Source organism: Anopheles gambiae, chromosome 2, assembly GCF_943734735.2.
Source record: "Anopheles gambiae chromosome 2, idAnoGambNW_F1_1, whole genome shotgun sequence".
NCBI classification, from domain to species: Eukaryota; Metazoa; Arthropoda; class Insecta; order Diptera; family Culicidae; genus Anopheles; species Anopheles gambiae.
Window position 1 is genome coordinate 30,563,016 of NC_064601.1, and position 25,135 is coordinate 30,588,150.

At 48.4% G+C, this 25,135-nt stretch overlaps 1 protein-coding gene across 5 annotated transcripts; it reads right to left on the reverse strand.

The window, feature by feature from the left end:
- LOC1272965 (ichor) lies at nucleotides 1–24,451 on the reverse strand. 5 transcript variants are annotated; one of them, XM_061644840.1, is made up of 5 exons: nucleotides 24,215–24,451; nucleotides 22,240–22,292; nucleotides 20,961–21,123; nucleotides 20,722–20,832; nucleotides 1–2,722 (listed from the first exon to the last, which is right to left on the reverse strand). In XM_061644840.1, the coding sequence occupies exon 5, from the start codon at nucleotides 2,359–2,361 to the stop codon at nucleotides 448–450; it is 1,914 nt and encodes a 637-aa protein (XP_061500824.1). In that variant the 5' UTR covers nucleotides 2,362–2,722; nucleotides 20,722–20,832; nucleotides 20,961–21,123; nucleotides 22,240–22,292; nucleotides 24,215–24,451; the 3' UTR covers nucleotides 1–447. The 5 variants fall into 5 exon arrangements, with proteins under 5 accessions (XP_061500824.1, XP_061500825.1, XP_061500823.1 ...); XM_061644841.1 differs by lacking the exons at nucleotides 22,240–22,292; nucleotides 24,215–24,451 and adding an exon at nucleotides 21,935–22,025; XM_061644839.1 differs by lacking the exons at nucleotides 22,240–22,292; nucleotides 24,215–24,451 and adding an exon at nucleotides 21,520–21,613.
- Between the last annotated feature and the right edge of the window lie 684 nt (nucleotides 24,452–25,135).

Here is a 25,135-nt window from a genome sequence, read left to right on the forward strand (position 1 = left end):
CCTTTGCTATATGTACACGCCCGGAACCTTTGCTGCCCTCGATTTTCAACCCGCCAAAACAGAGGAACAACCTCTGCTGGGCTCGCTCCTCCCAGCAAACTACATCACTAATCTCCTGAGGTACGAGTGTTTTGTTTTTGTTTCTTTGACACAGTGCTGCACAGTGCGCTTCCAGCCCCCTGCAAGAGAACCTCACCCAGCGTGGAACCACTCTATGCTGTCCTCTCACACGAACGGTACGAACGGTCGATGGAACCGATGCTGGCCTGCCGCATCCTGTTCCAGCTCCAGCTCCAGGTCCAGTTCCAGCTCGGTGGGAAGGCTGTGCCCATCGCCGTCGGTACGATAGGCGCCGGCAACGGTGCCACACTCGGACTCGCCGGACCGCCGTTTGCTTCTGCGCGAGCCCGACGAGCTTCTCGGCTGCACCGTCACCGTCTCCGATGGTCAATCGCGCCCGATCCGCTTGTGGATCTGCTGGTGCTTGATCAGGTGCGCCTTCTGCCGGAACGCTTTCGCGCAGACCTCGCACCGGAACGGTTTCTCGCCCGTGTGCGTCCGTAGGTGCACCTTGATGTTGCTCTTGTTCAGGAAGCCCCGGTTGCAGATGTTGCACCGGTGGACCGGTTTCTCCTTGCCGAGAAGCCCGCTGAGATCGTTCGCCGCCTGGAAGCTGAGCGCTGCGGCCTGCTGCGACTGAGCGTTGAGCTGATGCTGGTGCTGCTGTGGCTGTTGCTGGTGCTGCTGTTGATGGTGTTGTTGTTGATGGTGTTGTTGTTGCTGCTGCTGTTGATGATGTTGTTGCTGGTGCTGTTGCTGCTGCTGCTGCTGCTGCTGTTGGGCGGATAGGCCACCGGTGGGCGTCGGTACGAGCGTGCTGCCCGGCTGCTTCGACTGCTGCTTGTGGGTTCGTCGCTTGCTTTTTGGTGTCGTCGGGGAGTTGCTGGCGCTCGAGGAGGAAGTGGAGGTGGTGGTGGTGGTGTGGGGATAGTTGCCGAGCCCCAGCTCGGGACTGCACAGGCCGTCCGGTTTGCCGAGCGTCGATCCGATCGAGCCGAGCCCGAAGTGCGTGTGCCCGTTCTGATGGTGATGGTGCCCGGTCTGCTGCAGGTACCGGCCGTTGAGTATGAGATTGTCGGTGGAGGTCGAGACGACCGACCCGGGTGGACTAGTGGAGGTGGAGATGAGCTCGCCGCAGTAGGACGTCGAGCTGGGCGCTTCCAGCTTGATCGGCGGCCCGTGCTGCAGCCGGTTCTGGAGCAGCGGCATGTAGCCGTGCGTCAGCAGGCTCTGCAGGGTGGAGCTGGTACCGGTGGACGTGTGGACGGGCGAGTTCGGTAGGATCAGCTCGCTGAGCGAGTCCTGCTGCGTGACGATCAGCTTGCCCCCGTCCGGCACACCGTTGCAGGTGCCCTCGATCCACGCGTCCAAATCCATCCAGGAGTCGCGCGTGTCGTTGCCGTCCTCCTTCTCCACCTTGCTGCTCGGCACGGTCGTGTCGGCGATCGCCGACCCGATGATCGCCGCAATGTCCTCGATCGAGCTCATGTCGTACTCGGACAGCTCCTTCGTGTCGACGAATATCCGCGCGCCCGACACCGAGTCGGCCCCGTTCATGACGCAGCTGTCGGCGGGTGCGCTGTAGATTTTGGCACCGTCCAGCGAGCCGTCCGAGAACAGCTTCACGTCGGCCAGGCTGCACGTCTGCGAGCCCCCGTTGTCCGCACTCGTGCCGTCCGGGTTGAGCACCGAGTCGGGCAGGCAGGTGGACGTGGAAGACACGATGTTGTTGTCGCTGCCGGTCGAACCGACGCTGTTGCCGGTGCCGGGCGCTCCACCATTGCCGTTCGTGTTCCCACTGCTGCCACCGAGGTGGCCGTTCGTCCCGCTCGTGGCCGCATTCGCGTACGTGTTCTGCGTGTAGTTGTTGTTCTCTTCCGGCAAGCGCTGGGCAATCGCCGTGTAATGGTAGCCCGAGATCCCGTTGATCGACAGGTGGCCCGTGTTGAAGGAGGTAAAGGAGGGTAGCGGCTTCACGTCACCGCTGCCGAGACCGCCGCCCCCAATGTGTCCGTTCTGGTGGCCGTGGCCGTGGCCGTGTCCGTTCGCCCCGTTGCTCGTGATGGAGGCGGCCGAGTTGAGCAGCAGGTTCTCCAGCACGTCCATCGAGCTCTTCTGCGTTTCGCCATCGCTCGGCAGCGAGTCGAGTTCGGCCTCGAGCAGCAGCTTGTGACCGTCGAGCAGGTACTGATCGGAGACGCTGGTGGACTGGTTCCAGCACGGGCTCATTAGCAAACTTTCCACCTCGACCGAATCGTTCTGCGAGCTCATCTTGCAGTTGACCATGCTCTCGAGGTGCATGTGGGCTGGGCGGTGCAGGTGCTGGGCGTTGGTCGCGAACCGGGACGCCTCTCCGTTGTAGAGCAGCTCGCCCGTTGCTGACACCACTGCTGACGTGCCGGCTATCAAGAGCTTTTGAAGTTCTTCCAAGGGATGTTACTGTGTGTTTTGTTTGTTTTAAATTAAATCAAACGCAATTACTGGACTGCGGCACTTATTGAGATGAAGGCGAGGCTGGCTCGCGCTAAAGGTGGCGTAGGTACCACACGGGTACCCGGGTAATGCTCAGTGCTCTGAGCTAGGCTCCGATCGTTGGCTCGCAAGCTATACTCCGTTGAAGATTCTCCGCCGATATCCGAAGCTGATCGTGCATGGTCCCGGCCTGAACAAAACGATACAAAACAGAAACAAAAACGAATCGCTTAGATTGAAGTTGTGTTGAGGAGTACGCCAAAGTGCAGATTACATTACAATCTATCTTAAGAATATCCAAACTGTATCTAGATTACTTAATGCTCATGTTTAAATTGTGTTCTTAACTAACTAATGTAATGTAAAGCAAATGTAAATAATGTTATCTTTCATTAAATGATGGTGGTGCATCTATAAGCATTCTGAATCCCCCAATCAGTCACTGGGAACTCGGTGACTTCGGTGTCCCAATTCTCCCAATCATTTGGTAATGTCTTGAAAAATGCTTGACAAATATGTAAACACATCTTTCCTTGTTTTACCAGCGCATTATTGAGCCCGTCCATCTCCCGCCGGTCTCTACTGCAAAAGTTCAATGCTTTTGTTTGCCAAACGCATTAGAATATTCAAAACAACGGTCAAGAGACCGTGGTCCTGCTGTGCCATGTTGTGAGTGTGTCGATATGTTTTGATTGTCATTGATGCCGGTCAACTCAAACAAGCCGATTTTAGGTCGAGTACATAAAACCTTTCCTTTGCTAACCCGTCTCCCGAGGGATGAAGCGTCCCTAGATAGCGTACGGTTTTTTTTTGTCCGGGATGATGCGAGATGCGAAGCAACAGAATCTTTGCAGCTCTTCTCCTTTCGCTCACAGTATTTTCTCAGACAAATCACCCATTTACCACCGCAAACAATGCAGCGGGAACGCGTGACGCATGACAGCAAATGAACGCCGAAAATAATGGAATATGGTAGGTGCCACAGCGTGTCGCATTGTCTGTAAAACGAATGCAAAACGCTGCGTCGAAACAGGTTCACCTGAGAGCTGTCAGTTGAGTGTTGAGCATTGGTTTTTGGGGGACCATCACCAGTAACGCATGTGCACACGAGTGCCTGTCGTTTGGATTTAGGTGTTTTAAGGGGTTGAGTTCACGCCGTCAGGCTGGTTCCCCCCCCCCCCGGGGGTGCCTCCAATAACCCAGAAAACGGATGTAGGTTTGTTGGATGATCTCCTTCCCCAGCCCGTGATCTATTTCCATAAGCACATTGCAACACGCCGTGCTAGATTCGGTCGCTTGGCTCTAACCCGGTTCCCGACCGACCGACCGAGGGGTTGCATGTGTCATTTTTTGCGTCCCCCCTCCTTCTTCCCTTCCCTTTGTCTTGCTGGAGTGCGGTCAGGTAGTGCCTCGTTGGCGGTGCACGCGTGATGCGTTCAGCCGGAGGCTCATTTGCATGCGACACCAAAAGCGCAACTCGGTTTACAGACGCGCGCTCGCGCGCTACCGGGGTCGTTGAAGCGCAAGCTTGGAGTGTATGTTGTGTTTGCGTTCCGTTCCTCATTAATCGGGAAAGGGGAACCTCTTGGAGCTGGCAAAGCGGCCTGGTTTGGTGAAAGGCAGCAAGCGTCGTACGCTACATATGAATGGAAGACGATGAGGTGGCAGGCTGGTTTTTGGGCGAGGAAGCAACGGTCCCACAGTAAACAGCCAGGCGGAGAGCAAATAAACAAAAGTAAACAAAACGGAGCTTCGGTGCGGTGCGATCTGTGAGTGATGAAGTGTCACCGTGCGCACGAAGCTGCTTGTCACCTGGTGGCCGGGCGATTTGTCTTGTCGGGTCGTGATGGATTGGGAATTTATTCGCGTGGATTTATTTGCCGAAGTCGAACGGCCCGCTTTTTTGTGCGTTATTTACACGGCAATTTGTCTTTCTGTTGTTCTGGATGAGCAAGCTGTTGTTGGGTATTGAAGCAGTGCTAAGCGTGGCGAAGGGGTTTAATTAGGATCTTAAATCGTATGGATTGCATGAACATAAAATTGAAATCTTCTAAAAAAAAACTATATACATAATTCTTACTTTGTCATTAGGAAACCTTCATTGTTTGTTTCCCAACGCCCTTGGCAGTGTAATAATTGCAAAATTGTAACGCAAGCTTTCGCAAGCAGAATCCAATTCCAATTCCATTTCCATTCCCAAACATACGATAGCGAAAGTATATAGCGACGGAGCCGGATCGAAACAATCGTCCACTCGTCGACCGGCGGGAGGAAATGAAAATCGAAAACTGGCAGCAAATAATTACGAAAGTAATGCCGGCCAACGGCAGCCAGCGGACGCGGCAAAGAGCCAAGCTAACTCCGGTGGGCGTCTGGCAGACGTTCTAATGAGCAGGGATGGAAGAAAAATGGCACCCACGAAGTGGCAGTAAAAGCCCACCCGCCACAGACACCCTCCCTTTTTACAGCCGTGGTTCCTCTGCGCGTTTAAAGCCCAGCCGAGAAGTTGAAATAAAACAGCAATCATAAAACATCACCCAACACCCTCCCCCACCGGGGTGGAAGAATAGCACCGCGAGGAATATGCGAGCTGAGAAGTAAAGCAAAACGCAACGATGAAGCATACAAAAAAATCACTCTTCCTATCATCCGACCCATGGCCCAATCATAAACATGCTGCTGCTGCTGCTGCTGCTGCTGCTGTGGAATACGTCTGTGCAGAGCATTCCAGTAGGTATTATTACAGCCACAGACACACACACACACACACACACACACTTCCCACCGAGAGTCTCGAGCCCACCGCATCCAGTCAACCAGCCAGATTGACCTATTTTCCACGTTCGGGTTTTTCCATTTGTTCGCCAGGTTCGTTCGGTTCGCTCGCTTCCCAGGGATACATGGTCCGCGTCCCTCGCGCCATCTGGGGCTCCCGCGGGACCTGCGCCTGGGTGCGAGAGGGTTGCAGGCGGTCGGTGCTCTTTGCGCGAAAGCGTACCAAAATGGCCGGTGTAAAGGTGGAATGGGATGGAAAAATACGTCGTACAGAGCGAACGGTTCGGTGCAGGAAATGTGCCGACCGAATGCTGGCGCAACCCGCGTGAAAAGGGAACGGGAAAATTCGCTTTCAATACAAGCGATGCCATTTTGTGGGGAGGATTGAGGGTGTTTTTTTTCTTGCTTGCGTTGTTTTGTTGAGCCCACTACCATTTCCGACGATCATTGTGGAGCTATTGTGTGAGGTGTGTGCTGGAGAGCCCAATAGCCACCTGCATCAAAAGGGGGATTGAAAGAGCAAGTGATGGAAGGGCGGGAAGAATATTATTCTTCAATGCGGTCACAGTACCACTTCAATGGCAGTGTGTATAATGTATGATGCTTTGTTTTAAGTCTGTAAACGTGAAAGTTGCAGTGTGTAAATAGAACATAAAAACAAAATACAATTTTTTAATTTTGTTTTATTTGTTAAGCTCTTCGATCATCACGCCTAGAAATCAATGCCACATTTTATGTGCAACTACAAACACCGTCAAGTAATATTCACCCATCGCAGGTTCGTCACTGTTGCCATCGTGCAAATCTTTTAGTCGTTTTCCTCCCTTGCGGTTCACAGCAACGGCTGTGTTTATGTGTGTCTGTGTGCAGTTTTGTATTTTCTTTTTTTTCAATCATCCTCATTCCCCCTCCCCCCCCCCCCCAGTCCACAGTGGAGCGCACTTGAAAACCGGGTCTTCACGCACACAGCGATACGGCGCATGGGCGGCCCACCGCGAAGAAAGAGCGCAAAGCGGAGACGAAAGTAAACAACAACAACAAGAAATACCGTTATTCGCGAGACCTGCTAACACACTTCCGAGTACGCCGTTTGCAAGCAGCACGATCGAGCCGACCACAACCCCTATCTGAGCCACCCCATTCGGGGGTTGTTTGCGAGTGTATGTGTGCGAGAGAGAGAAAGAGAGAGAGAGAGAGAGAGCGAGGTAGAGAATGATGCGAGAGCGGACGAAGAAAATACTAAAGCGAGTATACGAATGGGCGACGCAGCTTGGCTGAGGAAACAGAGAGCTATCTTTGCTGATCGCGTACAATCTTTGTCTCTTTTCGGCTTGCGGTTTGTTGCCTTTGCTTGGTACGGTTCGTCTTGCTGCTTCTATCGCTCAATTTCTCTACTTTAATGTGCCATTCGCATTCCGCAGTAAAAGGTTTCTGGTCTATTGAAGAAACAGCCAGATGCTGCAGATGGTGAATTAAAACGCCTTAAAATGATCGGTAGAACGTGGCAGAAATGTTTGCTAAAAGTGTTTGTGGCATAATTGAACCTTGCTTACTTTGAACTTATTTTGCAAACTTTTACCATAGGTGTGCAAAGTTTTGTGCACGAAACTTCGCAACCCGTAACAACAAACACCTGTTTTAAAGCATTTTTTGTTGTTGCTTCCTTCAAGTCGAATCATTCACAGACCCAGAGCGGAAGAAGTACGAATGCGAAGCACCTTGATTTCGTAGCCGGTGTGCGGTCGTACGATTTCCTCTTTACAATTCCTTCATGCTTTCTTCGCCCGAGGCATGTGCCCCGAGTGCCGCCGCCCTCGGATGATAATGATGCTAAATGATGTTGATGATGATGATGATGTGGTGGTGCTGGTGGTATGCTCTCGTTTGCCCCTATCCCATATGGCAACGTTGCTATGCAGGTTTTTGGGGTGGTGTGCTAATTGTTATGTTTATGGAGTATGTATCTTTTTTATTGTCTTTCTCATTCGCTCTCTCTCTCTCTCTCTCTCTGGCCAGTGTGAGCTATATTTATGTTACAATTTTCCTCTCCTTCCCTTTTCCATACCGTCATCCCCACACGGTCGCTGAGCATCAATCGCTCGCGATCGATTGGACTGCACACCGTCAAGCGCTCGCAGCAACAATGTGTGCACCAATAATTTTCTTAACGATGCTACGATGAAGGCATTGGCCGTAGCAGGTAGTAGGTTTCCAGGTGACTGTTGTTTTTTTGTGTGTTCGTATATTACTGGATCTCGACCAGAAACAATCGTCCGAAGGAAAATAGCTAAGGTTGTATGCTGCACAAATTTCTCATTTTATATGCCATTTGTATTACATTCTTGAAAAGTGTCTATTTTGAAGTCAGAAGTTAAACTAAGCTTACTGTCAACATTTTCTTCTAAAAGATACCTTTATAAATGTTTAGCAAGTACATATGAGATGCTCAGCTAACACACACACATACGTTTCCTTTCTTCTCCGGTGACATGGTATCGTTAACCTTTGTCGATAGGGGCCAACCCGACCTTTTGGGAAGGTACGTGGTGTTTCGGCATCGTGCATGTTTTTTTTTTTGTTAATGTCACCACCGTACAGAAGAAGCGTCCAACTTAGTGGCTTCGTTTGCTCAATCACAGGTGAGAATGATAATGGGCTCGGTCGAGAAAAGGCGAACGGTTAACCACGAAACTCGTTTTGCTTGCGAGGGTCGCTATTTTTAATCTTACAGTCAAATACGGCCTAAAATGAGATGTGAAGAAATGGGTGTCGACGCTCATAAATATTCCACGATAAAGCTGGGCTGGGGAAAACCCCCACAGCGTGTGGCGCTACCAACATAAGATAGCTTAAATGTAGCTTTCTTTTACCTTACCGTTAGCGTCGTATGCAAATTAATTAGAAAAGTATTTAGCAAGTTGTTGTGTGTGTGTCGTATCTTCCAGTAAATATTGGTGAATTAAAATAAGAACAGCTATTCAATTAAAGCATCAGGAGATGATAGATATTTGTGACTGGTTAACAGATTTATTGCGCATATTATTTTAATAAGGAAGACAATCAGCAAAATTTTCTTTTCCTCAAATAAAATTTGGTTAATGAACTTTTGGACGACGCTTTAACAGCGATGGAATAAAACTCGTCGTATAAAAAGGCAAGCCTTTAACGTCTTGCTGAGTGTCACGCCATCAATTCACCCGTGCTGGATGATCGTCTTAAAATCCCATCGGCTAAGGCCAATGTCAAGTCCGAAATATATTAAAAGGTCAACATCGTTCTGACACGAACGGCACAAGAAACATAATCGATACATACCCTGTGGCCACACGGCGTGAGCGCACAGTCGAATGTGGGTCAGATTGCCGAATTGCCGAACCAAAAACGGGGCGGCTGCCATCATCGCAACAAACCGAGATACAGGCAGTGTTCGGCAAAACGGCAAGAACTTTAACCCCGCGGGCGGCGTTTGCCGTTGTTCGGTACTCGGTCGCAAATCGATCCACGTTTCAGGGTGGGCAGAAAAGGCTCACAACGGAACAATGATTGGCGTGATCGTGAGAAGTTGAGGCAATGCGCAAATTCCGCACCGGCTTGTTGTTTGCAGTAAAAAAAAGAAGAAGAGAGAATGATAAAAAGTAAGCTTGCACACACATCAAGGATCAGCCTGCGGCACTGTTCGTTTTATCTTACAGACCCATTCCTTGTTCAGCACCATCCTTTTTATGTGGGTTACCACTGAAGCAGCCAACAAACGGGCAATGACCAAGCGCAGCGTGCGTATCAGTTTTTCGATTCACACAAGCAAGCTAGCAAAATTAATCTTTTGGCAAAGCAAAAAAAATAAACCGTCCTCGGCAGTGAAAAAAAGAGCAAAGTTGCGCGCTTCTTATTCTCTCTTCTCAAAATGCTCCGAGGTGAAATGCCAGCTGAATCGGCAAGCATAGCGTTACGCTTCGCAGCAATCTTGTATGAGGTCAGAGCGAAGGTTCCTCTCTTGCTGTACCATTGAAGTCTTTTGATATTGTTCATCGATGATGATTTATGAGCTTACAAATTCTTGCCTTTTTTTGGGGTGATGTGGAAGAACAAAAACTTGCTTTGTAGAATGTTTTTGCATATAAAAGAAGCGAAAGAATTTAGCTCATAAGTCATCGAAAAAATGAATCGAATATTTATCAATGCAAAGTGCTCAAAAAAAACGCACGATTTGACGATGAATTGTGGGTTTTTTTGTAAGAAAATATTTTCGATTGAAAATCAGCTAAAAAACGGAATTTTTCTCAATTCATGAATGAATTATTCGATTGCAGGACGTAACAATGAATGGACAGTACTAGATCTATGTTTTTGCACTGCCCATTTCATCACTTAAGGCCAACAGGGGTGTCATAAATCAAACGTTCACTAATTTGCTCATCACACTATTGCCACCGGACGGACGAAACGCACCGGACGCATGGCTCTACGCATGGCCGAACGGTCGCCGGTGCTACCCGAGACGTTTTAATTTATTAATGAAATGTTGCCCGAGAAATGTTGTACAATTTATTGCGATGCGTTCGCCCGAGGCGTCTGGTTTGGGTGTAAGCAGAGCGTGACCACCCGACGCTCTCCATCGCAAGTGCACTGCTTGACGGTGTACAGTTTGGGAGCACCCAAAGACACTGGCAGAGGATTCCGGTCCGCACTGTCAGCGTGGTACGACTCCTATGCGGGCCCGTTTAATAGCAAAGCTTATCCACTTGCTAAAAGCACCTCCAAAAACGGGTTCAAACGGCTACCGGACAGCGATGCTTACCAACCGGTTGCAATCTGCCCGCTAGCAACACGCAGGAATTTGTAGAAAAATGTACCACCCGTACCGCCGAAAGAACCTGTCACCCAGTTTCTAGCTTCTGGTGCTGGATTCATTAATCACTCCGGCAGTGTGCAGCCCGCTGCAAGTCGGTTGCAGCCTTCCGTGACCTCGGGGATGGATTCATTTACTGCATTTAGCACCGAACCACTGCTCCCGTCCTGCCGGCTATCGAAAATGAGCTTCCCAGCCCCGGCACACAGCCCCGGTGCGTTCCTGCCAGCGACCCAAAACCCACCCGGGGGAAAGGGTAGGGTAAACGTGTGCCGGGCCTGGTGGCAGGATTTTTTCTTCTCACATTGCTCGTAATGGCGGCGCCCGGGTTTTGCTCGGGTTCGGGCCATTAAAAATTAATCAGAAGCGAAAACTAGATTCCCGTTTACATGAATCCCATCCAACTGTATTTGTGTGTGTGTGGTGAGTGTTGATTTTTCATGCTGCTCCGTATGAACTGGGCTGAACTGAACTTAGCACTGTCATCATGTCTAACGATCGTTTGATGGATGATGTATCGTTCTATTGCTGCCGCTGCTACTGCCGCTGACAGCGAGGATCACGAATGTGGCAGCAACTGAGAGTGGGAAAGCACATCCCTGCACGAGCAGGATGCTTTGAGGAATGATTAATATTTCCAATGTTCCTTTTTTCATCGCTCTAGATCGGTTGTTTCCGTTCCTCCCAAGGGTACGATTCTACGGTTGGAGTGGGCGTGAAAAGGCAAGAAGAATTGAATTGTATCCATTCTGTAGCTTTTGTAGTTGGAACGCGTGGGTAGGGTTAGCTTGGAGAAAAACTTAAATTTGTTTTTTTTTTATCTCCTCTTGCCCTCTAGAAAGGGTTACATAATTAGGATGGATTCGCTTGTTGAAGGGTAGAAAATTGAAATACATTTACAACGCGAGACAATTAAAGTTCCCAAGTTCCATTAAATGAAAATAATATGTGTTGGTTGTACCGGTTTTTTAAATACTGAACCAAATTGATGATGAAAAGTATTTTTCGAATATGTTGTTTATTCTTGTACAATTCATTAACAAAATGGTGAGTTTCAAAATTTCAATACAAAACTTATCCAGTAATGAAATTGATGAATTCTATTTTACTACCTTTACGATTTCTGCACGATGCATCTTCACAATCTAAATAATGAATACTCAATGAGCTATGTTACTAATAACTATTGCATTATTGCATACCTGTAACGCAATAGCAACCAATACTGTTCGTTCCACTGTGTTCCGGTAAGACCTGCAGCGCAAGGACAAACTTACACTTGTACAATCCTTTGCCCCTTGTGCTTACTCAATACCAGGCAGCATAATTCGGCTCGACCATCAACTAACAAGCGCTGGCGGTGAGCTGACGAAATCACGCCACCGAAGCGCCCGCACACACGCGGGGCGTTCTAATGCGGTGCTAATTAATTTGCTTTGCTGATTAACCGTCACAACCGAGGGGGCCGCCTGCGTGACGCGCTGCCTTCCCCTGCTAACGGCAATTAGGGGCCGGGTGAAGACAAACGACCATTTCTTAGCGGTAATTGAACGGTGAAACAATATTTTGAAACACCGTGACGACGTGGCGTTGGTTGCACTGCCAGCGAATCGGATCGTTAGAACGTCCGCGCCGGAAAGCTGACCGACGGAATCTGTTCCCTAGCTCTGTGTGTGTGTGTGCGTGGTAGATGGGTGTAATCTAAGCTAATAAGAATATTTCGTGGTGACAAACTGTGCAGCAGGAAATGAGAAAATTGAGCAGAAGCAATGCAGCGGTACTCGGTGACTTACGATGCGATGGATCGTGAGCCAGTGGTGAAACCAATTATTTGCGCACCATACCGCCACCGTGTGGTGTGGCGTTGGTGGGTTTGGTGGTGGTGCAACCGCGACGAACGAATCGCGTGCCCGTCATCGAGCTGCGTCATCGTCGCAAGCGTGCCGCAAGCGTTCCACACGCTTTTTGTCGTCCGCCACCGGTGGGGGCCTTGTTGCCGGAATAAGAGATTAAATTTTATTTTGGCAGCTGCAGCGACAACGCAACAAACGCACCAGCAAGCGAGAAAGAGAGCGAGAGACAAGCCCCAGTCTAACAGCATTCGGGTCTACGGGTGATTGAAATCGGTGAATTGCCATCGTCGCCACGATCGAAGGTTGGACATGGCTGATGGTTTTGCGATCGTAAAAATCAGCGAACCATCATTACTAGCATATCTTCATTATTACTATCATTAGTATTATAACGCCTTATGGAGGCGCTAATGGTATTGGGTAGCTACGCCACCCGGGGTAGACAAGCCGTGGAGTAGCGCATTTGTCTACGGGTCAGCTTTTTGTCGTAGTTATTTTTTACCCAAGAAGAACGGTTAAGCATGCTTTGGCCGTTGCATCTAAGCTTCAGTCAAAAGGTGTTAGCGCAGCGCATCCAAAAGGCCAAGCGGGCCAAACTGTAGGGTTGCGTACCGTTGCGTGGTGCTCATCCGCTAGCGATTAGCGTAAGCGGAGGGCGTAAGCGCACGAGCAAAAGCCGTGAGGGGGTTCGTCGCCGGAATCTTTTGTCGGTGCTGGCTCGGTGGAACTGGTTTCGGCAACAGCGGCGGTGGCGGAAAGCACCGCAGTGGAAACTATTTCGGTGCGGTCCGTTTCCGAAAGGGTTGGAAATTGCATCGAATTTAGAAGAACCGGCACCGCCCATCTCCTCTCCCTTACCCTTGCAGCGCGCTCTTGCTGGCCCGGGGTGGTTCATCGGCACCGCTCAAGACGCTGCAGAGCTAGCCTTGCACACCGCTATTTATTAGCTTGTTTCGAGGGATCGTTACGATGCCGAATGTTTTCTGATTGAATTTGAGCGGATTCGGCTGTAAATTGCATCGCACGTTCGGCAGGTTCGACTGTGGTTGCAACCGCACCGGGCAAGCGGGGTGTATCGATGTCTTAAGGAAATAAAATCAAGATGAGGCAACACCGTCGAATTCTTCGGTTGGCCGCCCATTCATTTAATTAGCTCATCGACCACCACCACCACCGCTATCGAAGGGCAGCCGGACCCGTTCGCTCGTTGCGTTCTTTCGCTGTGTTCAATAACGTTAAGCTGCAGTTTTGCTTTTTGGTCCGCTGTATCTTGAAAAGAATGAATAATAATTATGGAACCGAAAAGTCGTTCCGAGCCTGTGCCTGTGCACGCTTTTGTGTTTGATAAATTCATTACAGCGATGACATGCAAACACCCTTGATGCATTTATTGGCGTGGTTAGGGTTTTAGAGGCCACCCGTTCATAGGCGCATCCATTCCGACATCGGCTTCCTATGGCACAATCAGCCGTATTGGCTCACTAACTAATGAAAATCAACACGCAGCAATGGTTAAAAAAATGGCTCCAAACTTGGTAGCACTCTTGCCTCGGCTGGTGCATTTGAAATGAACGGGAAATGTAACTGTTCGATAGTATACGAAGGTAGTTACTGTTTGGCTCGTGCAATCAGTTGGTAGAGTAGGTTCGTATCCGTTAGCGAGACCAGAAAAGGGATTTAAACAGTTTAAAAACAATGAAAATATAACGCCGTGCTTGGTTTCAACTAAGATACGGCTGTAAGGTGGAAAAAGCTCACAGAAAAGAAATTACAGCAAGATTTTGTACCATATTTGGTGAATCCCTTTAATCTTAAAGCATGAAGAATTATTTAAAGCAAAATTAATACAAAAAACTGGGTTATCAAAGCTATAAATAATGAAACAACCACATGCTTAGAGCGATAAAAAAACTATACGTATCATGAAAAATTTCACCCAATCAACCTAGAAAACGTGTCCCATCATAAATAATGTACGCACTTGGCGCATCGCTCCCAGCCTCAATCAATGAGAAGCATAAGTTTAATAAATGCAGGGGAGAAAAGTGGAGAAAGAAAGAAAGAGAAGAAAAAAAAACGCAACCAACACCGATGAACGCTGACCTCGAAACATTCCGGAGCCATTCAGCCAGCGATGCCACCGAGGCCAAACCATCCGACCCTCATGGTCGATTATGAGGTCAAGTGTGCGCCGTGTGCCGCACGGCGTGCCTTATGCGCAGGTTCACATGCGCACCGACCTAATGAAATTATCAATCCTTCTCACACGGTGCTGCGCGGAGCACGGTGCTCGTTGCCAGCAATCCATCTGCAGCGCGCGGTGTAAAATGGTCCGGCCCCGAAAAGAAACGATTACTTCGCGTTGTGCGGAGCACCGTTTTCCGATGGGGAGTGCGCGGTGTGCTGCGCTCCTGCGAGTTTTGTTTCCGACGCTTTAATCGGCTGAAAACTGGATCTCGTACGTTTTGGGTAATGGAACGAAGAGCAGAGCGCCAGTGTGTCAGTAACGAGAGAAGTAAAGCGGCTACGAATCAATTACGAAAACGCGAACGTACAGCGTGTGTGCGCAATTTTGGAAAGAGCTGGCAAGTTGTCGGCAACATATGACATCTGTTGGTGTTTTACTTCGTATTTTAAAGCCAAGCTTAATAGTGACTGTTCTCTGTGAATTGCTGTCAGATTGGGTGCGCGCGGTCTGCCATTCACTGCACACTATTTCTTGTTAGAAAACTTGAATATTATATTTTTAATCAAAACCTCTGCCTTGGAACACATTGCCACAAAAACCACCGAACGTCGACAATCTAACGGTATCAAGGTTTGGATCCACCGGCACAAGCACGATACACAGATTACTATGTATAAAGCTTTACTCCGACGGTGTTTTCGGATTCTTCTCCCTAAGGCGTTCAGTGCGACAGCTGAATCTAAAATGCTCGTTCAGAAGATGGATAATGCGAAGCGGCAGCGATTGTAGCGTTTTATCAATCCGTTTACCAAAAGACAATCAAAAAAGATTTCAATGCTGGTGTTAGGGAGGAACCTTTCTGCAAGTGGAGAACGATCTTACAGATGCGGATGTGGTTAAAACTTAACTCGAGTCGATTAAATGTAAACATGTTCGCTTTTCTTTCCCTTAAAATGTGCATTGTTTTTTTTTTTTTTTTTTGGGGAATGACAGAACGATGAACAATGCCTGGCTTCAGCCGTTGGAAACGGCACCCACACTGTTTAATTCAATCCACCTTTTTGGGGAGGCTGGCTGGATTTAATTCGGGTTCATGCGTGGGTGCTTTACTGCTTGAGCAGAAGCAGAATTAATGTGCTGTATAAAAGCACTCTGGACAAATGCCAACAGGAACAGGGGACGAAATAAATAAATAAACAATATCCCAAAGCCAAGCGTCTGCGAAGATGCGGGAGTTTGAACGAAGCACACGAAAAAAAAAAAAAAACCGCGTGAAATGTAGTCCAGCCAACGATGCAGTTATGTTTAAATGTTCCATCTAACGGGGTTTGGTATTTTTCAACGCCACCGCTCGACCAAGGGCCACATGGTACCTGGCTTCCCTCGCCCCACGAACCAGCCAGCTGCTGTAAGCGCCGGTCCGGTGCGATACAGTTCGAAGCCGCTTGGCTTTGCGTCCCATTCTTAAACCCAGCCAGCGGCCAGCGCCGTAAGCGTTGCGCATTTGGGAAGCGTGGCAGACGGCGGTGTGGTGCAAATGTGACTGGCAGCACGGGCGGCAAGCACGGGCACGCAAACCTGGTGGTAGCGTTTTTTGTTGTTTTTTTTCTTCTTCTGTGGTTGTTGCTTGTGGTTGTTTTTGTATTCCAACGGGCACTGCGCACACGCGGTCGGGCTATGCACGAGCAATTTTGAGGAAAATCAGAACAGAACCGAGGGCGGCCCAGCAGCCCGGGCCACCTTCAGCTAATTAGCGCGGTACCGGTGCTGCCGTGCCGCCGTCCAACGGGGTGTTCGATCCGTTGCAGGTGCATTGTTTACATAATAATGCAGTTAGTGCATAAATGTGGCCAGCGGAAGAAAGGAGAAAGAAAGGAAGAGCAATCGGTGGAGGAAATATCGTTAGTGCGGGCACAACCAATACACCACACGAGGAGCTCAATATGTTGAGGTATTTAAACTCCGTTTAAAGCGCAGCCATTTATCATACGCACGCGGTGGGCAGATAATAACATCATCGAACGGGATTAAACATATTTTATACGATACGATATTCTTCAGGGCGATGCATTGAATGAAGGGTTATTTACTAAAGCTTTTTTCATTACACAGAATAGCTCATGCAATATGTGTTACGCCACAGCCAATATCTTACGAATGTCACACGTTGCTCAAGGTGTTCTACTGGATCAGTTCAATCTCGTTCCATAAACAATATGCAAATGCCATGGAGTGATAAAAATCATGCTCGTTTGTTGCTATCATTTCGACACCTTCTCCGCTACGTTAAATTTGATTCAAATCGTGCTTAGTTCCCAAGCGCAACCCCCAAATGCTGCGTTCTTGCGTGCCATCGGATGCGCTTGCGTTGGGGTCAAAGGCATTTTGACATATCGATACAGAAGTAACGGTGCATCGCACCAAATCAAACCTATCTCGGAGCCACCAGTCGAAAGGTTAGCCTCCCTCGGTAGGTGTCCGTTGTTGCTTCATAAAATCATTGATATGTACCGCAACCCCCTACACGTGCGGGAGTCATTCGGTGATCGTCGCGCGAACGACTAATCTAAAATTAGAAGCCTTATTTCCAATTCCGATCCGAAGTTCCGAGCCACACGGGGAACGGAATTGTGCTCACGGGCCGAATCCGTATCGGTCGTTGCGCCATTGACCGTACCCATAGATAGAAGGTGCGTGGAGATCACACGCACTGCGTACCGTTCCGTTGCGACAGTTTTACGAAACCTTCGCTTCGAACAGTCCACTTGGTGCAGCGGCACACGGCGTTGGCGTTATCTTCAACACCAACCAATCTGTCCCATCTCCTCCCATAATGGTCAATGTCAAGTCGCTGCAATGGTTGAAAAACACGTTGCCTGCCCTTTGGCAGATGCCGTGCGTATTGCGCATAAGAAACGCCGACCACGGGGTCCAGGTTTAAGGTCAATGCGAGAATCAGGAGGCTGAGGATGCACGTGTTGCGATGGGGTTTTGGTTTCGGTTCAGCTGGGACAGGAACCCACGGACGAAAGGCTTTGTAGGCAGCAAGCGGGTGCGAGACGGGGATGATGCGTTCCATAATGCATCTGCCCCTGTATGCGGAACGCATCATGCATAAATTCATAAACGACCCAAAATCCCTTCCCGCGCCCAAAACCTGAAACACCGAACCGAATCGAATTGAAGATCGGCCAACCTTCGGCCAACCATCTGACGACCGCCGCGATGAGCCTCCGTTCCGCAACCCGCTCCAGCCAGCCCATTCGCTCGCCCAACAAACGCATCGCCGTTAAGACATCCATTAAGTAGGCCCACTAATTTGCTCCGAAAAGCAAATTGAGACCCACCCGGGCGGTGTTGCGTAGCGTACGCGGTACGCATGTTTTTTTCTTCTTCTCTTTTCATTTTCGGAACCTCATCTTCAGCGATGAGCCCGGGCGGCCCCCGGCGTCCGGTACGGTACACGGTGGAAGCCGCGAAAGGGGTGAGAGGGTGGAATAATGGAGCACCGACCAAGGCAGGGTCACGGAATTGATCGCGATGCGTGAGCGATACCGAACGAAATGGACACCGAAGGCCGGCCCCGCCGGGTCTGAGTGCCGTTACTTTTTCACAGTCACTGACCATGATCATGATCGTCTCCGTGAGCCCGTGAGATGCTGGCTGCTTTAAAGAAGGGTAGTGCGAGGAGCGGGAGTTGTGGTCAGGTTGTAGAGCGTGTTCACAAACGAGGCTCTTACTGCGATGCAGCACGTTTGGGTGAAGCTTTTCTTCTTCTTCTTCTTCTTCTTGGAGAGCGCCAATGGTGACTCGCTTTTTTGGGGAGCAAATTTAGTTTGACCGAGAACGAGCACCGTACACGAAGAACTTCAATGCGCGCGTAAGGCAGAAAACGGTCTGGTTGCTTTCTTTTGCTAGTTTAGATGAAGCCATACTCTCTACCTCCGTGGAACTAGATTATTAGAGGAGGTTTAATTTGATCAAAACTATTTGGATTCGTTTCCCCGTTTTAAACAATGGTGTCGCTTGGAGGGTTGATCACCCTCAAGGAGGGAACGACGACAACCTGATTCTCAGTCGCAGCGCACGCAACCAGAGTTCGAACAATTAGCGGCACTATTTTCTCTAATTATGTCTGTCAACCTGTGTGCCGTTTTCGTGTTTGGTTTTTCGGTCTAATTTGTACCAACGAGCAGCAGCAGCAGCAGCATGCCCTAACCCTCTGCGTCATGTTCTGCCGCGTCATGATGTATTCGTAGTCGTAAATTTTGTTTGATTCCGCAGACGGAGATTGAGCATGGCGACCATTTGTTGACACAATTGCATAAATTAATCATTTGCTTATTAGTGTGTTGGGTGGGAAAGCGCGCCAGAAAAGAACGTTTTTATGTACTATTAAAACGTGGAATACATTGCTGAGAAACAAGTTTTTTTTTTGTGCGTGTGTGTGTGTGTGTGTGTGTGTGTGTTTGTGCGTCTTGATACTGATACTAATGATCGTGCTATCGATAAAGCAAGTTCCGTACTCCACGATCGCTTAACAGCGTATCATTGGCGCTGGGGGAAAAAAACCTGGGACACGATTTTGCATCCGGGCAGCGCTCCCGCAAGACGCTACCACAGTAATTGGAAGCCACAGAACCTCTCGGCTCCTTCTCCTTCGGTAGAGCGGAGAAATTTATTCACGCTCTGAATTTCGCTGAAGGCACCACGCGGTAAGTGTTGATGGTTTTATTGCGTGGTCAGTTCGGTTGCTTCCCGGATCCCGGGGAGAATCCGGCGCGCTTCATTCAGCGGGCGCAAGACGCAAGCATTGCCTGTTGGGGAAACCAGATCCATCATGTTCGCCTCATGTGTAGGGCTCCCGTCGAACGGCGATCGTGTTTGTGTGCGGAATCGGGACGGAGCCGGTTTCGGCTTACGGACAGCATGAATGATTCAAGTTACCGATAAACGCTGCCTGCCACAGCGACTGCCGTCTGGCCCATTCTTGGCATGCTGGATGCTGGTTGCACAAAACGGTGCACGCGGCCGGAAGGTAGTTACGGGCTGGCATGGGATGGAATTGCATCCGACGGGCGCAGACGATCGCCGTCGCTGATGACGATGGCGAGTCAGTGAAATGGAAAGTAGGTCATGCAGCCCGCGGGACCAGGATCTTGTTTTTGGACTTCAGGAAAAAGGTTCTTGCCATATCGTTTCTGTTGTTGTGTCTTTTGTGTTTTTTTTATTGCCTTATTACTCTCATGCGTTTTCGTACATGCGCGCATGATTAGTGCTCTGCAGTGGGTCGTTTGTAAGTGGTTTTAAATAATTGTTTTTAACGTTATTTTATTTCACTTCCTTATCAATCATTCCGGAGCGCAAGTTGTGGCTCCGGTTTTAAATTTGAGTTTTTAAACTCTTTTTTTTGGGGGGGGGGGGGGGGGGGGGAAGGAACACTTACCGCAGACGCGCATAATTGGCGCAATCCATAATGGTAGTTTTTCCTGTCTGGTGTGGGTAATGTATTTTTGGGTAATGCTTTTTTTTTGCACATCTGAACACTGAACGGGTCGATTTATCATCATTATTCGGGGCGTATAATTTTCGTGAAGTGGGACGTGCGTGGAAGGTTTTATTTTTTTTGGCAAAGACAATTATGGGTTGTACTTGCGCGTACCATTTCTTCGGTGGTTTGCTGTATGTATTAATAAGTGCAATGCAATTTTACTTCCAACGAGCATCAACATCAACGAAGAATCCAGCTCAAATAGAGCACAAGCTTTTTTAAGCTTGCGATCGATAGACATGCAAATTGAAAATAACTAATGATAACATTCGCATCAAATGATTTTTATGTTTCCAAGTGATTGGTTTACCACTGCGTGCTTATGCAAATCACACCTCACCGTACGCAGTGCGCTGTGCATTAACGAAACGAGCAAATCATCAAATATTCAGACGTCCCGAACCCGACGGCGCCGTGACTGTGAAACGCCGAGTTAGGTATTTAGGTCAACAAACTTTAAACTGTACGGACACGGAATGTCTTTCAGCCGGTTCCATTTGTGACTCATTCGTGAAGTGGGTTTACTCATCGTGAGTGGAAGTATTTTCGGACGAAGCTACTACTACCGGTTACTAGGCAGCGAATGAACGATGACGCTGTGTATTTCTGTGTTGAGTTCAAGCGATCCAATCTTCAGTATATCTTTCCTCCAAGATCCGGAGGTTGTGCAATCAGGGAAGTGGGAAAATACAATCATGCGGTGGTTACTATCCTTTCCACGAATAGTGAACGATGCTTAGTCAAATGAGGGAATATCGGGTGACTCAGGTGATTGGCAATCAAAGTATAATTTTTCCAAAAAAGTTGAAGAAAGCGGAATGAAGGAGTTCAAGGAGTTATGATTGGGTTTGTAGCAAGAACGGGAATTATTATATTAGACTCTGTACAGTTGTTAACCAGTATACTTTAACACCATGTAAGATTATGCAGTAGTGCTAGTGTAAGTTGTGTAAAAAATGAAAAGTAAGCCAACCTTTCACTAAGCGATTAAGTTCCAGCGGTGGAAGGATAACGCCCTCGGCATCCGTACGGAACGGTTTCGATCCATCCTCAACGAGAGGTGCAATACGTTACGCGTGCGAAACTGGGACCCATGGAAATAGGCGTGGAAATGGATGCATTAAAATTGACTTACAGCTCGGTTCTATCGATTATGCACAGCGATCATCCAATGCCGTGGCTAGCGAACAGTGGCCGCACGTGCTTACTTACTCTGTACTACGTGCACTCGATGGGGCGACGTGTAAAAGTATCTATTCACAAACTCACTGTTACAAGCATTTGCGCATGCACTACGCAGATGATGGACTGCACATTTGTGTGTGTATATGTTTTATATCGCCCGATGAGGCAGCTTTTTTTTGGTTACGGCCAACTTGCATGTCCGGTGGAAACGGTGGAAGAAATTTGAGAATTCCCCAAAAGACGTAAAAGGGTCATATTTTTGGCGGTATGCTTGGAAAAGTTGTTAGCTACTGTTACGTGGGATAGAATGGGAAACTAAAGGTTAGTAGGACTGGCAACACTACCAAGGTAAAACAACATTTACTGTTAAGCAACGATAAGTGTTAGAAGTAAGAGACAGCGAAAGATTTTATGTTATTAGAACTTTGAATCATGACATTGACGCTCTTTGGCCACCAAAACGATGTTAGTAGCTTGCGCCCTTGTGTACCTAGTAAGTATATAAAGGCAAAGCGTATATAAAGGGAAGCTAATGTCTAATAGATGAAATGATTTACAATAGAAACAGGACAAAGGTTGTACTCACGCAAATCGTTTTACGATAGACCGATGATAGAAGAGTTGGAAGAGAATATTTGCATAGGTAGATGGTATGTTTCGATCCGCTTTCACCCTTCCACACGGGCGGAGTGAATGTATCAAAAAATAGTTATGCTCTGTACAGATTCAATCCAAAACAAGACGCTCCGACCAAGATCAAGAAGAAAGACAGCAAGATCGAATAGAAGTGGTGTGGTGGTTGTGATGTTGGTGGTATAGGAAGAAGGAAGCTTAGCGTCCTAGGCAGGATCAACTCTATCTTTGCGATCGTTCTTTTGAGGGAATTCCAAATTTCATTCCAACGCAGGGTGCACTATGTACAGACAGGAAGGGCACGGTGAGAATGAAGGGGGAAAAGGACGCGTGCTTCAGGACCACACAGAAGATCGGCGATGTTGTACTCGTAACACTTTGCTCGACGAACTACGGCTGCCCCGGGATCGTTTGCATCCCTTTGCACCTGCACACGAAAGCACTTGTACACAAACACACACAGGCACTCACGCACAGACAAATTAACACTCTTTGCTACAGCTTTCAATAGATCACTAAATGTGCACTAATTGGGCGTTTATTTGGTTGCAATTTTGTACTTCAATCGCTGGCCATATGTTTGGCGTACGTAATGTTGTGTATTGGTGGATAAATCCGTCAAACTTCACTGGTGCTAAGAAAGAGCAACGTTGATTTCAGTGTATTCACTCACTTATTGTAATGCACTGTGTGAACGGTATAATCAATATTTCTATGACACTGTCACTAAATCATAGAGTGGTGGATAAAATATGAACATTATTAGAAAAAATATATTAAACACAATTATGTTTTTAAACACAACGATTATATTTTAAAATTTTTGAAAATATAACTACTATTATGTTTAAATTTAGTAAAATGAATAAAAAATAAATAAATGAAAGATTCAAACTATCCAACAAGTGACATATGAATAAGAAGAATCTTTCATTCAGGACGAGGATGCTTCTACATTCCTTTTATATCAACGATGCACTTGTTGTAATTAGCCACAGGTTTACTTCCGCTTGTTTTAAACAAAAAAATAATAATCAAATTTGTCGAAGCCTTATTCACACAACCACTACCAGCGAAGCATGTTTGTTCGGTTATTGTTGCTGGTGTCAAATTAAAACCATCTACACACTGGGTGGCTAAGGGACTGCGACAACTCGTGAGTAGTGAGCCACATGCTAGACAGTGTATTTTGTTTTCGTTTTTTTATCATAAAAACACCATTATAAATTACACGCTCACACATTTATAAAACATCACTTTATAAATAACCTGGCCAACATTACGCTGCGCACTGAATTGAATGCACACTGACACACTTTTGCAGAAGTTTAATTTTTTTCCCATTTGTTTGTTTGTTTATTTGTTTTAATCCACACGCTCACTTAGAACACAGTTGCGAGCGCGATTTATGGCACACGGAAACCTGGTATGCAAAAATGATGCATGCATTTTTAGGTACCCATCGATCACAACACTCCTGCCAGCAGTCGCACCAGCACACGCGATCATGCAGCCGGACAGGCTGTCTCGGTTGCGCCGAACTTCCTCGTACACTTCCAGCACACGCACCAGCGACGTGGAATTCCAGCACGGAAAAGAAAACTATCCACAGCAGCAACAACAACAACAACGGCAACGGCAAGAGACAGCAACAAATAAGCAACCAACTCCAAAGTGGGTCATCGTCACCAATGCTTTGGCACGGGGGGGCTTCGGCGGTACCGTACCGTCTTCTGGTGCGTGGTAAGTGGACACTACCGCACACCAACTAGCACCTCTGCAGGTCTGGTTACGTTCGTCGGAGAAGCGAGGAGGGGGGGATGCACCAGGTCGCTTCCCTATTGGACGTGCGCCTAATGTATGTTCTATTCACAGCAGCACGTTAAACAGTCACTCTCGTCCTCGGTAATGATTCTTCTGTATTTGTGTGTGTGTTTTATCTTTCGTTAATTCACGATTTTCATCCGCTATCACTCACACTCACTACTGTCAATTATCATTGCAAGGTGTAATACTTTTTTTTGCTGTTGTTGTGAACCGATCGTCACGATGTTTCAAAAAATGGTAATCATTTAAAGCATACAATTCACACTACCATTTGTCACTACTTTCTCCGTTTGCCAGTTGAGACACTGCCAGCGATCGATATACTACACGTCTGATTGTACGAGCACATGTTAACGTCGATTAAATTGTAGAACACTGTGGCCGGAAATTATTTCCGTTGCCTTATCATTACATCACCCGTGTATATGCACCTGTGCGTCACATGCTGTGTTTTGTAGCTGTAGATTCTTTGCACACTTTATTTTCCGGCAAAAAAGGCAACTATTTTCCCATTCCTGTTCACACACTGCAGATGTGGGTCACTGGGGTACTACGTCACACTTTCTTTCCCGGGAGCGATCACAGATCATTCCCCAACTGGCTGCAATTCGCGATCACTACTCAGCAGCGGAGATAGGTATGCTACCTCGCAAGGACTCTCCTCACCAAACCTTTGTGCACAGTTTCATTAGCAGGAAATTAGAAACAATCCCACACTATCCGGTACCGGTGTGTGCTTTCTTTGCAAACGCACTAATGCAATCTTGGTTGCCAATCACTACAATTAAAAACCGATCACACCGGTACGCAAATTAACTCACTAATTGCACTGGAAGTCCTGTGAACAGCGGCGACGACGAAGACGACGACGACGACAGCACGCTGATGGCAGCGACACGATGACGAACACACGGTGGCGAAACCGTGCAGACGGTACCCAGAGCACGGGCACGGCAGACGCACCAAAAAAGCCAAAACCAAAATAATGCGCACGTGAACGGCACGGACGCAAACGCATGGGGCAACGATCGAAAACAAACTGGCATGCTCTGGCCACGGCCTGCCGAACTCCGTCCGGCTGGCCGCCTGCAGCAAGGGATGCTCGTCGCCGAGCCTCTCTTTCCTACCTGCGGCTCGCGCCCCGTCTCGCTCTTGCGCCCGCCCTCAGCCCGAGGTAGAAGACCCAAAACGCACCACCAACCGTGAACTCCCGGCAGCCGAGGCTGCCGGTACCGGTGGCTTTCTTTCTCTTTTCCCCACGCACCGTTTGTTGCGCGTGGTGGAATGGAATGCACCGAGGGAAAACCTTCACGCCTGAGAGAGAGAGAGAGAGAGAAAGAGAGAGAGAGAGAGAGAGAGAGAGGGAGGAAGGAAAAAAGCTCGGCACTGGTTGCGATCGGAATGTGCCATGGTTGCCGATCAGTCAGTCTTTCTCATTTCTCCGATCGAGCGCGATCGGTCGATTGCTCGTGCGTGAAAGCAGGAGAAAGAAGAAATGGTGCGAGCAGGAGCGCCTGAAGCAACACCATGCGAATGAGCGAGTCCGGCACATGTGGTGCGCGGCGAGCTTTGAACGCACGAAAGCTCCACGATCGCGAGCCGAAGAAATGGGGTCAACCGTGTGCGAGCGGGACCGTACGATCGCGACCGTACCGCGTGGACCCGCCTGCCATTGAAAAGGGAGGGGGGGGGGGGGGGGGAGGGTGCGCTTGAAGTTGGTTTGGTGGAGAGACTGGCTGGGA